The sequence below is a fragment of the Pieris napi genome, chromosome 8, assembly GCF_905475465.1.
Source record: "Pieris napi chromosome 8, ilPieNapi1.2, whole genome shotgun sequence".
Lineage (NCBI taxonomy): Eukaryota > Metazoa > Arthropoda > Insecta > Lepidoptera > Pieridae > Pieris > Pieris napi.
This window is the reverse complement of record NC_062241.1, coordinates 12915543-12934571: the sequence shown is the minus strand read 5'-3', so window position 1 is coordinate 12934571 and position 19029 is coordinate 12915543. Positions and strand designations below refer to the sequence as shown.

At 31.4% G+C, this 19029-nt stretch overlaps 1 protein-coding gene across 1 annotated transcript in view; it reads right to left on the bottom strand.

The window, feature by feature from the left end:
• Positions 1-19029, bottom strand: part of LOC125051743 (dopamine D2-like receptor) — a 122721-nt gene that overhangs the window by 65946 nt on the left and 37746 nt on the right. Inside the window, exon 2 of the mRNA XM_047652279.1 lies at positions 2495-3052. Within this exon, the coding sequence (XP_047508235.1) occupies positions 2495-2962 (468 nt within the window). The 5' untranslated portion in view covers positions 2963-3052. The remainder of the gene's footprint in view (positions 1-2494; positions 3053-19029) is intronic.

Here is a 19029-nt window from a genome sequence, read left to right as displayed (position 1 = left end):
TAATATGGGTGATAGATACTTGTCAAGATTCAAAGTCAACAATTAATACTAAGACTTCATTCATATGTTTTGTAATTGATTACAATAAACATAGGGGCGTCTTAGTTCGCGAAAAGTCTTGATTATGAAAGTTAGGGTTATTCCTCTCCGCGATGAAAGTACGTTATAAAATATTTTTAAGCTAAATAGTAGATGACTGTGTGCTTAAATTTCTAGTTACATTCCACAATTATTGGGGTAGAACCTTATCCAAACCTTAGACAATAATATTAAACTTTAAAAAGTCTCGTACAATGCTCCTACATTTTCTAAATTTCAAGACAATGTAAGAAGTGGCATAATACGCATATAGAGTCATTTTTATTATAGGTCAGGTGTAAAACGTTCTGTAAGTTAACTTATTATTTCCAAATTTTTTCATAGAGTCAATTTGGTCAATTGATAGGACATTGGTTTTACGATAACGCTTTTAGGATAAAGCTTCATAAATCGTTATATTTAATTAAATAGCTATATAGAAATAGAAATAGGCTACAACATTTTTAGGTTGTTATAATCTGCGAAGAAAAAACCAAAAGCTTATCTCGAAAACGTTAGTGATTACGCGCACTGTACATAATTTCACGGAAAAGAGGTAGTTAGACTTTTTAAAGTAAACGTATTATATAATATACTAGCAGACTCCGCCAAGCGTTGCTGTGGCTAAAGTTTTAGATATATTACATAGTAGTGACCTATTCAAGGAAAACGGTAGAAGAACACCAGTCATGGGAACCACCATGCTTTTTTGGTGGTAATGCCATTAAATTGTAGCTTATGTGAAAGCTTTCAACGCTTTCGCTTGAAAAGCTTCCAACACAGCGCCATCTGTTAGAATTGTGACTATTATAATAATAAATAAATATTTTGCAATAAAATCATATTGCGAGTATAAATTGAGATGTAAGCTATCATAACATATCTTTTAAGTTGGATCAAACTACACACGGTGTGCAAATTTGATTGAAATCGGTTCGGTAGTTTAGGAGTCCATAGCGGACAAACAACGTGACACGTAATTTATAAATATTAAGATTTAATAAAACGAACCACTAAGTCTCAGTTTATCATTTGTTATCACTTATTACTCATTTGTTGTTTTAGTTATGATAATACTACAAAACTATTCCTTTAACTATATACCTGTTATATATGCATTACTTATAAGTTACATAAAGCGTTAATTTGACTTGTACGCGCACTTAATCACCATCCATCAAAATTATAGCGCCTTCGTCAATTAAATTGTGCTAATGACTTGCAAATTTAAAATTGAGGGGAGTTTTCTAAGTTAAGTTATAATTTTTCTTCTAAAAATACTTTTTAACTTATTTTCTCGGAAGTGAGAAGTTTTGCATGACCTGATACTTGGAAAGCTAAAGGTATTGTTATCAAACAGATGGAATAAGTTGCGCCGTTAACTCTACATCTTGGCACTGAATAGTAGCTTATTTGATAGATCTAAATTACAGTTCTGATATCGTTAAAAGAAAAACAAAATTAATAAGTTTAAAAGATAAGTCTAAGCGGCAATAAGAACAATAATTAATGGAAATAAAAACTAAATTTAAAAAAATTGCCCATTGCCTACCGCCACTAATTTAATAAGAACCTCTGTGTGACGTAAAATTATTTTTTTACAATTCATCTTAATAATGGTGACAGGCACGTCAAAACACGGATTTTTTGTGGCTTATCTGTTCGCAATATAACCAAGTAAGCCTTTAAGTAAGTAAGTCTTTGGAAAGGTGCAGTTGAAATTCCATATTACTCGCATTTATTATACCTAAATACCTCCGAAGTTCACTATGGAATACATCAATCAACTCACTAAACTCAATATTTGTCGTGCATTTGAAAGTTTTGAAAACTTTCGTCATTTCCCCATTATAGGGGCAGCGGTAACAAATCATGATTGATGGAGCTCCGAAGTGAATGCTATTGTGTCACGTCGACGCTGTATTTCATATTTCAAGCAGTACACAGGGTGTTACAGTCACGCGAGATTGACTCTTCTTTAAATGCGTTTATATTCAAACCTTTTGAATAGAATATTGGAACGATCTAAGATTTATTATGGATCGTGATTCGCGAATATAATGCCATAAACATAAAGCACTAAGAATGTCAACAGATCGTATCTTTAGTTAACATATAGAAAGCGTAACGTGCCTTGTTTTGATCTAAATTACCTTTATTCTCCTGAACTGCCTTAACCTATTTATTTTAATGATATTTATATAAATCTAATCAAAAGTTCACGTGACCGGTCACCAATTACATGGACTGATCGAGTTAAAAAACGAGTTTCCTGGCTGACCCCGAATCTCACATAAAATACCGATCGAAGAGAGAGATGTAAATCTAATTAATTTCTGAAAGCTGTTTTATATAAATTTACGGTAAATATATGACTCTTTACTCGCAACTAAAAGTAGTTAATATTTTGACTTACCAGATAGTAAACTCCAAACGGCATCACCACCACAGCCACTAGAAGGTCAGCAACCGCCAAGCTGACTATGAAATAATTCGTCACTGTCTGCAATGTCCTCTCCCGCACCACACTCATAATCACTAACACATTACCGAACAGCGTAAAAAACGGGAAGATCAACAGCAATAAACCCCAATAGTTGTATTGTGGAACCGTCTCCACTCTCCCGAAACACGACACATTGAACGTACCGTTAAACGTACAGTTAGTGTAAACATCGTTTAATACCTCTAGTGTTTGGTTGTGAGCAATGAATACGTCGTGACTAGCATTGCCGTAGAAGTAATCACTGAAATCGTCAACCAGCATCATAAATTCGCTGGGATCTTTGGTTTTATTTTCGACATCTTTGTACTTGGTTCCTTCTATATTTCGATCATGTTTAGAGTAAAGGCGGGAAGAGTTCCTGTTTGGTAGAGTTGTCATTATTTTTACATCATGTTATGCTTGCTTTGTAATGCAAGTAACTTCGTGCAATCATCCTGTTATTGTGATGGGATACTCATTTTATGAATTCTGAAATAGAGAGAATAGAGTTATTAAAATATTTATAATTTTTAAAATATCTTAATTGTAAATTATATTATGTTATATTGTCGATAAAACATGCTTAAGTTATTTAAAAGCTATTTAAACAGCTACGGGTTTGAAAAAAATTCTTACGTTATATTAAATCGTAAAGGGGTTAAGAAACATATACATTAAACCAAAGAGTTTAGACTATAATATTTATACAGTCCATGAATGTTAATAAATTGTTTTGTCTGTAAATGTTAAATATGAAAACTATTTCTTGTTAATAATCGCACTAACACGTTATTTGTATTACATTTAAGAAACATAATTCTGTATATAAGGGTTTTTTATATACGTATGTTTTTTATTATTATTTTTAAACTAAAACCATTTCTTTTATACGTTTCCCTGACCATTTAATAAGCAATTATAAAGACTTCTCAGCATCCATCAGGATCCAGTCGATCCGTGACAGTCCTCTCACATCAATCATCTTCATTATGCCTCCTTACGACTATTTCTGATTTGATGGAGTCAATTTAATATGATTTATATCATTATGGGGTCTATTTCCGTGTTTATGGGAAATGGTTTATTTTCTTCCGTATCTTAGGTTTAATAAATAAAATTTTTGAAGTTCTAGTTAAAAAAGCAACAACTGTGAGACAAACTTTAATTTAGTGTAGGAAAACATCGTGAGGAAACCGACATGTCTTAGACCCAAAAAATCGACGGCGTGTGTCAGGCACTAGAGACTGATTACCTACTTGCCTATTAGATTTAAAAATGATCATGAAACAGATTCAGAAATCTGAGCCAAAGACCTAAAGAGGTTGTAGCGCTTCTGATTTATTTATTTTAAAATCTCGAGAGATTTTGTCCCTGATAATGTAAACAATCAGTATTTTAACATAAAGGAAATTGCTGTCTTTTGGTGATAAATTTTATCGCAATCTACTATTTATAATAATAATATAACAAAACCTGGTCCAATCTTCAATATAAGCCTAAAATCATTTGTCTATTCGACAAGTGATTGATGAAATATTAAACTTTACAATCTCCAATAAATTTTTGATCACCGGCTGATGTTTTAATTGGCTATTAATTACTTTAATGGCTGGCGCTACGAAATTGGCTATTTTTATTTAAAACTGGGAATTTTTGAATCTTTTCCGGAAGTAATAAAAGGTAATTAAACCTTTCATCATGATGATGGAAATATAGGTTACATTTTAAGAGCGAAAAACTCGTAATATCTGTGTTAATCTGATACGGATAATTAAAAGCATGTCATGTCACCAATGTGATTTATACGACATGATTTTTTTAAATAACAGCAGTAGCTGTTATTACTTCTATTATGGATACCGTATTTAACAGTATGGAGCCCTTTTTCGGTGGCATATTTTTGAGTTTTGAAGTTTAATTTAATAGCAGAGAGATTTTTGAGAAGAGAAACGCTGGTAAACCGTATCCTTAGTTATTCCAGGTTGAATTTTCCAACCTTATTTTAGATATCAAATTAAATAAATATGTTAGTGACAATGTAGAAATAAGTAAAATAGAAAATTTGTTATATTCTACACTATAATTAAAATTTTCCGAAATGGAGCCACTATATACGATACACTGATACTGTATACACTTTAGCTGCTGCTGAGGACTCTTTTGGAAGACCCCAACAGTGGTACAATGTTAACATAATATGTCTTATATATAAAATCCCTCATAACGCACGTGATCGTTTCTCAGAAATATCATTTTTTATAGTATGTCATCAACAGCTTGGGCGATTCGTTAAATCGAAAGAAATCAATAGATAAACTATCATATCCATTATGCAAATCAAGCTAGGCTCGGGAAATGATAAATGGCATTATGGTAATATCCGCCTTTTGGATCTGATGGATTTGCTGACAGTACTTTTCCCATTTCAGTACTGCCTAAAGACATTTTTGGTTACCTTGTATTATGTTCGTACTAACTTGTCTTTCCTTGTAATAAATTTCCAAACTTAAGTTTCTAAATATTTTGTTTTAATTAAAATCCTATATTTTTAATCCTATATTACTTCTACTTTTCAAAAGTTAGACAAAGCACCAGGTCCTGATAAAATCACAAACGAACTACTGAGAGGAACCATAGAAGAACTGGTCCCCATTCTAACTAAAATCTTCAACGGCATCCTGAGACTGGGACAGGTTCCAGAACAATGGGAGACCTCCCACATCATTCTCATACATAAGAAAGGAGAAAGAGATGACATAGGGAACTACAGACCAATAAGTCTGATGTCAAACATATATAAAATATTTTCCAAAATAATTTTGAACCGAATAAGCAACACACTTGATGAAAACCAACCGAAGGAACAAGCTGGCTTTAGAAAAAACTTCTCCACAATAGATCACATTCACACAGTCAAGCAAATTATGGAAAAATATAATGAGCACAACAAACCGATATATATGGCTTTTATCGATTATTCTAAGGCATTTGACAGCATTAGCCACACAGCGATATGGGAAAGTTTACAGAACCAAGGAATCCCGACAGTGTACATAAACACCATTAAAAACATTTACTCTAACAGTAAGGCAAGAGTACAAATGGAAACCTTGGGTGAAACATTCCAAGTAAAAAGAGGCGTCAGACAGGGCGACCCGATGTCTCCAAAGCTGTTCTCCGCGGTGCTGGAAAACATATTTCGAAAGCTAATATGGGACCAACATGGATTAAATATAGACGGTAAAAAACTAAACCATCTTAGATTCGCTGACGATATTGTTTTATTTGAAGAACAACCAGGGAGCCTAGAAAAAATGATACAAGAACTAAATACAGAGAGCAAAAAAGTGGGCTTATCTATGAATATTAACAAAACGAAGCTATTAAGGAATTCAAACAAATATGAAATAATAATTAACAACCAACCCGTTGAATATGTAGATGAATATATCTATTTAGGGCAAATCATCTCACATACAGACACAACTACAAAAGAAATTAAAAGACGAATAGCTAACGGATGGAAGAGATATTGGTCACTGAAAGAGATCATGAAATCCACAGATCTGAGTACTGGTATCAAAAGGAAGGTCTTCAATACCTGCATTCTCCCATGTATTACTTATGGGTGTGAAACTTGGGCTCTCACAAAACATCACAGAAACATGCTAGAACACTGTCAAAGAGCTATGGAACGAAGTATGATAGGTATTAAGAAACAAGATAAGATACGAAACACTGTCATAAGAAGTAAGACAAAAGTCACAGACATACTCACTAGAATAGATAGTTTGAAGTGGAGATGGACTGGGCACATGATACGTGATAAACAAGAAAAGTGGAGCAACATCATAACTGACTGGTACCCTAGAGATGGGAAAAGGAACAGAGGAAGACAAAGCAAGAGATGGGAAGACGAATTAAAATTAACAGCAGGCTCAAAATGGAGAAGGGTTGCAAGAGACAGAGTACAATGGAAATTGTTAGAGGAGGCCTTTGCCAAGAGGCACACTGAACTCAGAGATATTTTATAACTTAAAGATAAGAGTCAACCACAAAGTCATAGAAACAGTTCAGGATAAGAGGCTTATTATTATTATTATTATTACTTCTACTTTCGAAACGGGAATCTTTTAGAAGTTTTTATGAATAATAAAATATTGTTACATAATTATTAGTTTTTCTTTATTGCTGGGTAAGTTTTTTTAGAAAGTATTGTGAACTAAAAAATGAGGCTAATACATACGTCAAACTGTACCATATATTTTTCTAGACACCATGTCTATATTTAAAAAATCGAGATTGAATATTCGCCCTTCGTTCAAATTTCGCTGCATCTTAACGACCCCCTTGGATTAAATTCACGAGATTAAGGTAAGCCTCCATTCCTTAGCAGTTATTCACGTTAAGTACGAAACAAATACGGTGAAATTCCAGAAAGATAAAAACAGCTCCACCTGAGGACATTAAACCGTACATTTACCCGGATTACACTAAGGGGAATCTAATTACCGCCGTATTCTAAATGGTGCTATCAAAAAATCGTTAAGGTCTTTATGTATTACACATTTTGGTTGTGTTTCGAATTTTAAGTCAAACGATTTGACAGAATTTGAATTTTTGTTTATGGCATTGCTTTACCGTCAATTAAACTGACGATATAGCATTGTTGAAATTGACCTTAATTTGACATATACAATATACCTACATATATATGGCAATTAAAATAAATTATTATAAAAGAAGGAACAACATAAAGAAACAACAAAGACTAATTTTTTGTCCGAGGTAGCTGCCAGCTCTTCGGTCTCCTGTGATGTCGACAAATTATGGTAATTAATGAATAAAGTCTCATATATACGTTTCTGAATCATTAGCCCAAATTTGAGCGAGCAGATGTGATGGAGAGGTGATGAGTGGCATTGGATTGTAATTAAATTTATTTCGATATTATTCCCGAAGCGACCGAAAATACGGCTGGTCGAAATTGATCTCGAATTGGCTATTAATGTCTGTGATGGATCTCTAATCAAATTAGTATTGCCTTAAATCAAGGACCATTAGATTACTCGGCAAGTTCACTGATTTTAGACTTGAACTTGCGGGTCATTTAATTTTACAGATTTTTTTATTTAGTTTATGTTAAGAATAAGTACATAATATGTACTATATCTAATATATAAAATCTTCGTGTCACAATGTTCGTTCCCAAACTCCTCCAAAACGGCTCGACCGATTCTTATGATTTTTTTATGCAGAATCGGCTACTATCTATCTTTCAAACCCCTAAGTGATAAGGGGTTTGAAAGATAGATAGGTTTGTCCACCCCAAAATTTTATTTTTATTTTTTTATGATACAGCATACAAAAGTAGATACAACCTTCATAATTTTCATGTACCCCCTACGATCAACCCCTATTTTTTATTATAGCAGATAGTTATTTTTATTGAACTAAAACAATGTTTCTTAGAAATAATATACATGGCAAAACAGCTTCTGTCGGGTCAGCTAGTTTATTATAATATAGATTTCATTTGAACATTGACCTGCTGACACGGCTCACGTGGTCGTTCTAAATTTTAACAGCTGACGGTGCGCGATACACCAGTAGCTCACAAGAATAATACGATGCGTGTATGTAGTATTTAAGATGTCGACTTGAATATTGATCTGTCTTATAGATTTAACATAACAAAAATTAGAATAAGTAAAACAATGGCACCTAAATAACGCACGCCGTTAAGTTTTGTGTGTAAGACAGCTTCGTAATGTATTCCTTTATCGTTTGAGTATGTATTAACCAATAGGTACTGGTAAATACATTTTTATACTGTTCCTAATTTAATCTCATGCTTCAGACGCAAATATAAATGTTTTTACGACTACTCTATATTTATTTAGGAAACGCCAGTGGCCTACTTGATGTTAGATTAGATTAATTAATTTGTACTCTTCCAGGGTATCAGGAAAACGAAACGGAAACGGAATAGACCAAAACTTCAAGTACAGTTAAGTTAGAACTATCTATTGTGCGTCTAAGGCACAAAATACCACGTATGCTATGAAGCATTGAAAGAAAGATTTAAACATTCTCGTTAGAATAATCAAAAATCCGGGCAATATCACCTAAAGTTAAAGATTTTATCACTGTTATTATTTTTAATTATAAAATAAAAACGAAAATCATTAAGATTCCGGACAAAGAGAAGTATATACATAACTATTTATATACAACAAACTATAGACAATGTTTATAATAAGAATATAAACAATTTATTTTGTGACTGCGCGTACTTAATTATTTACATAACTGGATGAGGAAGGTCGGAGCGAATTATAGAAATTGAAAACTCTTTAAATCCTACTTTAAATATGTAAAATAATCTAAGTATCTTGTCGTTTTTAATAATACCCTAATGACAAACATTATTTAGTTCTAAACGTACTCTCTACTCATCAGTAAAATCTATTCAAGTTCTTCATAATTTAATGATTTTCCAAAAAAAATTTCGTTCATTATTGCACACTAAATTCTGGTTAGTCATTGAATAGTTGGCAAATGAAAATCCTGCCTCCAGGTGTGTAAAAATGCGACATTTTCGGGCTTTACCTTAGCACCGACAATATTGCACTCTGCATATATGCCCTGAATAACCAAAGCTTTTTAAATTAAATTTCCAAGACAAGAATTTTCAAACTATTTTTGGTGGTACAGTTTTTGTATTATTTAAAATACATAAAGAATTTTTGTAGAGCCATAAGGAAATATCGCTGAGAACAGCATGAGATAGATAGTCCCGGAATTCCTTGGCGGAGTCTTCTGGATGTGTATAAAAATTATAGGTACACATTATTTTATTTCATGAACTGCTCTTACTTATTTGTGTGTGTTTTTATATAATTAAACAAAGCTATATTACTATGGATTTTTTTTGTGTGCCGCTTAATAGGATAGTGTTTAGTTCATAAGGTTATTTATATATATGTTATTGCTCGACTAAAAGAAATTTCAGGTAAACAAGGAAGTGCGTTGTTAGTAATTAAAATGTTCTGTTAAGTCAAATTGTGAGGAAATGCGTGTTTGAATGAAATATTTAAATTAATCTTATTTGCCCACCCCTATGACTAAAGAAATATGTTTGTATTAACTAAAAGCTAATAGAATTAAAACTGCTCCTTACAGAAGACAGATATAAATGGCTAGAGGCAAAAACTTACTCAAAACTTCTACGGCCATTTCTTGCCAATTTAACTGGCTTTGTTAAAAAAGTTTGCGCTTACGCCAAATTAATTGCTTCTGTCTGTTTTAGAATGCCTTGTACTTTATCACTTTTTCAACGGGTTTACATTAGAGATAAAAGCTGATCTCTTAAAATTTAATTACGACTGTATTATAACCGCGTAGTGTATACAAAGAGTATAGAAATTTAATGTAATAATAATTAATAAATAGAAAATTAAAACAAATTTAAAAAGTTTGGTTCCTGTGGCAGTGTACCTTTTACTGATGGCTGATGGCAATCCGAAGTGATTGAATAAGATTGATTTAAGAAAATTATAAATTCTGTGTATTTTATTGTTATTGTAAACGACATTAAAATATTAACACTCAAAGTAAAAACAATAATATGTTTATTACACATATCGGAAAGAGTTATACTACATAATATATTGAATTTGTTTATTTTACTATTGCACTAGTCTCAGAAACTGCTTGAAAACGATAAAACTTGTATTGCAGACCGTATATCGAAGAAGGCTATATAACATCATCGAATTACCACGAATCGTGCAGAGAAATAAATACTGTACTGTAAATGAAATGACAACAAAAACTGGACTGAAATTAACAATAGCACCAAGACTTCATTGACATACAATTACTACGCCGGTTTCATAAATGTTTATTCTTGAGACATCGTCGGCCTTCTGTACTTGATATAAGTCAAGAGTTAAAGTGAATTGTACCTATCATAATATAGGTACTCTAATTTGTGCCGGTTTTAAGTCGCCTTTTCAGTAAATTTTTCATTAATTTATTTACAGAACACAATACCAAAAAATGTAGCAAGTGCATTTGTTAAAGATCTGATTTGGCGCAGAGAGATTTAACGGTCTTTAGCTCAAATACTGCTCAAAATAAGCAACTGAAGCAGTAAATAAAAACTTATCCGTTTGTTAACATAATCGATACAGATAAAGCACGCCTCTTAGGCTTCATTATAGTGAAAACAATGCATTTTCGTTCATTCATTATAAGGCCTACAAATTAACATATTGTTGACAAGCAATACATAATTACCGCGAATAATGAACAATGCCACCCATTTGACGATGTGACAGCTGGCGTGGCTTTACTGCGGTATCATTAATAATTATTATCTTTTAATTATCTACTACAAAATTATCAATCTCGCCTATTTTAATATGTACAATTTTAAGCTTAATAATAAGCTTCTTTAATAATTATAAAGAACTAGCAGACTCGGCCAAGCTTTGCTGTGGCTCATGTTTTAGTTATATTACATAGTAGTAACCTATTCAAGGGAAACGGTAGGAGAACACCAGTCATGGGGACCCATGGGGCCCATACTTTTTTGGTGGTAATGCCATTAAATTGTAGCATATGTGATACGTTGGTACTTTCAACACAGTGCCATCTGTTAGAATTGTGACTGTCAAATTATAAACAAATAATTTGCAATAAAATAATATTGCGAGTATAAATTAATATGTAAGCCATCCTATCTTTTAAGTTAGATCAAACTGCGAAAATGTGCAAATTTGATTGATATCGGTTTGGTAGTTTAGGAGTCCATAGCGGACAAACAACGTGACACGTAATTTATATATATTAAGATTTTGTTTTGACCAAATTTAAAGAAGGTTGAGGTCTGAATCTTTTTATGCATGTTCTCCGCTTACTCAAAGACGCTTAACTCATTTATAAAATTACTTTACGTTTGAAAAGGAACAAACCCTGCATGCATAGCTTTCCTATACAAGGAATTAGGAACAAGAAATTGCCCTGAAAACATCAATTTATTTTTTAAATTATTGGTATTCTGCCCATTTATATATATTTTTCTCTGTTCCTAGTTTAAATTTTGAATCCTGTCTAGGCTTTTGAGCTTATCCCGCGAGAACACACTTGAAGTAATTTAGGCAATATTTTTACGGTCTTCATGCCTTCGCGGAAAGCATAATTTGACGAACATTTAGTGCATTATGAAGCCAATAATTTTTTAACATGAGTTGTATTTTAAAATACAATACATGAACTGAACTTGTATAATAATTATATATTAAAAATGCTATTACTCTTTTTGAAATTGCCTTTGTTTTACATTGGTGGGATCCCAAATTCCTTTCAAGTGGACTCGTGCGTGACTTTAAACATAAAAGAACATATTAAGTTGGGGCACGTTCTGAAAAGGTTTTAATTCCAAATCGCTAACACGTGTGCCATTGCGCATGACCTGTCATACGGCTATATATTCAGGATTCAGCGGTCTCAGAATTAGTTACTTACCTTTATTCTTAATAGTTCGTTGAATAGCTATCTGTTAGCTAGCCTAAACATCTGAATTTATTACAGAAAACCTTCTTTACTAAGCCATTATCCGAAAGATCATTAAATAAAAAATAAAAATATATAGTGAGAAATCATTTAGAATGCTACAACAACTGATAAATTTTAAACACATTTAAAATATAATATATAAATAAAATTATGTTGACTATAAAGTAATGTAAAAAATTGCCGTTTTAAGGTTAAAATGTTTGATTTTTACTATAAATATAAATTTATATAAGTTCGAATGGACTGCAAGCATTTCATCTCATAAATATTTGACCATTTTTTATTTTAGTACGAGTTAAGAAGAATAAATGACATTGGTTAATGACATTATCAATCTTAAAAACGATTCCGAAGCGCGAATTTGATAAGAATAAAAATGTAATGGAACAGCGATTGTATTAGTAGATTAGAATCTTTGATCGTACATCGGTCGTAAACTAGAGGTATAAAACTAGTTTACGGCGGTACGGGGGTTACTGATGTTCTTTATGTTTATTTCGCTTTTGTTTAAATAAAATAATGCCTTCATTATCCATAATGCGTTATATAATAATATAATAAAGTGATTAGGGTTAAGCAAAAGAAATGGTAAACATAATTGGCGGAAAAAGAGGGAAAAACTGGCAAAGAGGACAAGAAAGAAGAGCTAGGCATAGTAACGAGAAAACACGACCTGAATTTTAACAAAATCAGAACCTGCGGATAAATAGTCAGTTAAGCTGTTAGCATCATTTGATATTATTGTTATTTTGACATTATCTATCTCTACTCTGTAAAGGTTCTGCTTGGTTTGACTGCTCAAGCAGTATTCAATAGGCATTTATTTATAGTTCTAGCAACATTGGCAAATCAAATAACGGTTTTGAATTAATTTGACTGTGATGTTATTAAATTATAATGTCAATGGCAGCTGACACTGACGCCATTGCTCTGACGTGATAAATTACTTTTCATAATAATAATGACTGTGGAAACACTATTACTATGGACTATCAAATAGTCGTTAATTTGTAGATCGATTAATATTGGCAAATCGTACAAACCACAAGTAACGGTTTCAAACTGATTAGACTTTGTGTCAGTTAATTATGAACTCTGTGACACAAAATGACAGTGGCAGCTGACAGTGACGAAATTGCTTTGCGTAATAAAATACTTATAATAATAATAATGATAGTCATTATTATCATTATTATAAACCACAAGTATTAAAGGTTTTGAACTTGATGTTTTTAATTGATGAACTCTGTGACATGTATTGACAATGGTAGATGACAGTTATGATATTACCTTGACATATAACATATATTAATTTTCACTGTAATTTTTTTATTGACAATAAACAGCGTGCATTTTGTTACCGATTCCAATAATTGAAGTTTAGATTTTTTTTTAATACTGGAGGCCCGTACGTAAGATGAGGTTCCAATCCTAGACCATTACCAATCAACTAAAGCGACTACAAACTGAGACAATAATGAGGATACTATTTAATATTTTTTTTAATACTAATTTTTATCCACACCTATTTTTTATTAACGATATATAAGTGCCTATTAATTTTAGGCACAATTCTTATACGCATAAAAAATATTTTCTCTTCGTTTATTCCCCATCTCTTTCAGTACGTTCTTAAGTCATGATGGATCGCCGGGGAGCGTCAACTTACACATTCCGTATGTGAAAAATGTGAATGGAAATCATATTAGATTCTCAATTTATATGGCTTACACTTAGAGCTTTCTTGGCATAATAGATTTTATGACGTACTTTTATGGATAATAATTAATCATATTAGTTCCATTAAACTACACTGATTAAATCGTAATCTTTTTGTTTAAATATAGACCTACTTATATTTTAAATTGATTGATTGATCATGAGCTGGGCGTAGTGTGTTTACTGTCTATCTACCTATAAAAGTAAACTTGTGCCATTAAACTTATGTCGTAATAGAATAAAAAGAGAAGCGCCGTATAAGATAAGTTAATTCTTCGATAGGTGTTGTTTTATGATAATCCGTACATTATAGTTAGACTAAAAATATATGATGGCTTATAATTTAGAATTTCATACTACTAATAGCAAAAGTTTAAAGTTTAATTATTATGAATGATTTAGCAAGCTTTTAGGGGCTGACATTTATCTGTTATGAATTACAGGCATTTAATAATTGATAAGCAACGCTTTAATCAAATGAAACAGAATATATTTTTCATCCAACACATTTAATAATGTAAGTTCATTGTCAGGAAGCTCAAATACCGCGCTTGCTCTCGCAGTTAAATGAAAACTCAACTTTTCACCGGAAAACCACTTATTCGTGAGATCATATGGGTAGCTTTCTATGTATTTTAAGAATATTACTTATGTTTGGAAATAAGTTATTTTACCTTGATGTTATACATGTTTTTATTTAATAAACGCAACCCGTTCTTTATTTTTTATATAAATTTAACGTCATGAATTTATTTATCTTTAAAATATATTAGAATGAAATACTCTTTACTACTCAAAAACAGTAAAAGGTTTATAAGTAGGTTTAAAAGGTGTTGCTAAAGATTGTTTAGTTTAGTTGTTGTGAAGTTTAGGAATAAAACCCACAATATGCGAATGTTAACGCAAACAATAAAACATATTATATTCGCAAGTGCAGAACAGTTTCACATCAATCAGATATTGGGAGCACAACGCTCATCCATCACGCGACATCGCGATCTATTCCAATAGATTACTGTACGTGAACAGGCTTAGCTGGAGATTTGGGAAACTTGTTACCAATATTATTTTTGGAAGATATTCTTTATTGAATAATTTTATTCTATTATCTATGAGAGTAGTATCTTACGAAAAATAATCATAATTATTAAGCAAGGAGTCGGCATATCATATTCATACTTAGCACTAAGTATAGCATATAAGTCAATGATTTGGATTTTAACATTCGGATGTCAAAGTTTGCACTCAGTCTTGACTCGAATTTTACCCTTAGACAAGCTTGCATAGACACTAATGATATTTTAACGATTTATTACATTACGCTGTGATCTTTTATCGTAGCGTTTTCATAGACACAATAGCTACGGACTTAGTAGTTGCGTAGCAAGGATCAAGTGGAAGCTGTTATTCCAGGAAATGGTCGGGTGAGCAGGTTGAGGTAGGATCGGCGAGTCCCGTTACCAAGATGTAGTTTTAGGCCTTTTTAAAGTACTTGTATACTTATACAAATAAATAAATAAGTAATAGTTTGTTTAACAATATAGGAGAAATTAAAAATAGGTTATGAAAATATTACTTAATTGTTCTTTTTATTACTGAAACAAAAAAAAAACTGAAACAGAAAAAGTCTTTGTCAGTTTGTAAAATATTTTTGGTTTACTTACCAGGATTATTAAATTGTAGTTATTGAAGTTTGTAACCGATACATTTACCACACTCAGCACTTATAAGGCACAGTCAAAGTTCCCCAATGCACTAACCAAACTTGCAACGAGCAAACAATTGTCATATCTTCTATTATATACCGTAGTGCCTGGGAATAAGGTGGCTTTTACTTTGATAATACATTTAAGTTTTAGTGTAAATCACTCGGACTACATTTATCTTTGTGGACACCTGTTGCTCTATATTACTAGCTATAACAATATAATTAATGTTTAACTGAGATTTACGGACTCTTGGAGAATACCCGAAAGACTTAATGTTAAATTATAGTTAAGAAACATTCTTAGACTTAGGATTTAATTTTTTAAGTTTTTATCATAAACAATCCATTAAACGTGTAAAAATGATTATATTTATGTATTGGATATATTTTTTCTCATTTTATATTTAGGTGTTTAAAACAAATATCATATTGCAAGTTTCAATTTGTTAATTGAGTTATTATATAACATTGTACCTAATGACAACCTATAAATTCAAAACACTCGTTAAAAATAAATTAATCAATTAAGCGTTTTATAAATTTGAAGATTATTTAAATGATCGTAATCCTTGGGATTGATTTGCTCCAGTTCAAATATTTATGGCTGCTCTACCTTAGAAATAATTTGGATGACTCAAAACTTGGCGATTAAAGAGACAGTTTCTTCCTAGTTCTTCTACGCCATTGACTTGTGAACTGGTAGTAAATGTTTATTTAGAATTAATTTAACATCTTTTCTGTTGACGTTCATAGTATGAGTTTGAGTATATTATAAATATGTAATAAGTTTGACTTTCGATTCGTTGATAATAAGGTGAATGTAACGAAAGGAAGTTAGTATTGTTTAAGCACCTCCTTCTTTCTCTTCTTCTCCTCCTGCTTTCGAAAATAATAGTAGTCTCAATCTAGATTTTGTGTCGGTCAGTGGATGTTCTACGGTGTTCATATCAAACCTTTGTTACCTTCTACTATCCGTGAAAAGAGAAAAAAGCGAACAAAAGGTGAAATATGTTATTAGCAGTGTCGTGCAGTGAAGTGACCAATATTTCCTTCCTTTCAAACCAGAGATTTTATTTATTTCATGTTTTTATGTCACACTGTATCGTGTACAAAAAAAGATAGTTTTATGTTTATAGAAACATACTAGCGCCATCTGTTTGGTTCTACTGATAGTCATGTGCCTATGCTCTAAATAAATTTCAGTTTCTGATACTACGAGAAGTCAAACGCGTTGTTTTATTTAATTATAAATAATCGTGCAACATTTTCTATTTAACAAAAGTTTAAATATTGAGTTATAGATTTAACATTTCTCAAATAAACTATATATTTTAAATTAAAACTGGATATACTAAAACATATTGCAACGTATGGTGTATGTAATAATTAAAATAATTGTAATACCATGTACTGACTGAGCTTTTAAACAAAACTCACATTAATTTGTGTCAATAAATCAGCTAACGCCCATTTGTGCTAAATAATATTTTTTATTTTTGCCATTTATTCATTTTATTACGGGTCTCATCATCATTAAGCGGAATTTATTTTAACGCAAAGGGAACATTAATTTATAGCGGCTTTTAAAATTTTCACAAATTATTCGTTTCCTCTAATTATAATTTACATAATATCGGTAATTGTACGAAAGACAAAGTAATCATTATTAATTAATAAAGGAAATATGCGGAGTAGACGATGCAATTACCAATGTTACTTTATCAGCAAATTGGTGATTAGCCTTCTATTTCTGAAGGATACATTGTTGAGTGGGAGTTAAAATTAAGATTTTATATTAATGAATCATACATATATTTTTATTCAATAAGCACGTGACGGCGTAAATCACAAAGCTTAAGTAAGCTACGGGAATTAAGTTTGGTGGCGGTTTTTGTATGAATATGTTCAAATAAAACACTGGGTTTCAAGCTGGGTAACAACTGGCTTTAATTGTTTAAAACATGAGCAAAAAAACATTAAGGGTAGTGGGGTTGCGACGCTGGATTAACAAAAAACTAACTTGACTTATTGAAGAGTTCGTAAATCTAATGGCCGATTTACATTATCTTATGGAGAATGTTAAATTACCATTTATGATTGTGGTAAAACCTAAAGGGCTATATTGGCTTTAAGTGTGCGATGATTGTGTACATTTTGTTTTCGCTTCTAATTATTATGTACTATAAATATATGTAACTAAACTAAGGTTAGGTTACATAACTCGAGATAAAACCTTTTTTCTTATCAGTAAATATCAAGTATATCTTTATCTATTTTGGTTTATAATAAAACACCATCATCTTTTCTTATTTAGTTTCAAAGGTTTGTCTAATTATATTTAACCCTTCCAAATTAAATAATGCGGCCTTTAATCGACACAGCAATTAAATAAATTCTATGAATTTCTTTTTTCAATCATTTCGCTGTAATTACCTTGATACGATTGAAGGTTTTGAAATAAGCCTCATTTATAAATGGATAAGTGATAAGAAAATTCCTTGCAATTAAGATTTTCATGTTGTTAAAGGTGTGAATTAAGACGTATCATTTAAAAAAACAAAATCAAGAAATATGATGACGTATTTTCGCTCTTGTACATAAATATATCGCTTATTAGCACTTTATAGATATTGTGTATTAATATGTTTGGTCCTTATAGTTACTTATTAGTTATATTGTATGTTTTATAAGTTAATTATTAACGTCTTAAAACTCAACCAATATAAAACTTTATCTAGTATAAGGCCGCAATAATTCAGGCTTTGTTTCGCTGGTAACTTAAATCGGGAGCTCTTAGAAGTTTCATGTAATAAATCTAGGGTCAGTATTGAAATCCTGCAAGGGCAATATTTTGATGCCTTTCTTCGTTTTCGTACTTTGATGTTGTTTGGGACATATATAAAGCTTTGGACCCATAACCAAAATCCGTTAACAGATATGTATTATACTTACCTTGATAGAAAAGAGAGGAATTCATTTACATAAGGTATTTGTAAAATCCATACGTTAGAACTGGTAATATTTGATACAAGCCCCCTTATTTACAAAAACTGAATAAGTTCAATTATACCGTTTTTATAAAAGCACTTTCTGTCTCTTTTTATTATAGCGCCAATACAATTTGACGGTAAGAGACGAAACAGAACTTTAGTTACAAAAGAACAAAAACACTGATTGAGTTTTATGAATAAAGTTCTCTAATGAGATTAATGATGATGAAATGAACTAACTACTCAAATACAAACTAATAATACTTTATATCAGGTGCTTGAAACGTTATGTCATTGTGCCGCTACAATTATATTTAGTATCCGGATTTAGGCTTAAATGTAGCATCTGTCAGACGACAGCCATTTGTTAATACCTCTTGAATGATAGTGCGACATTAATAAATATGATCTATTTACTGAATAAATAGCCTCACTCAGTTACGAACAGTACCACTAAGAATAGT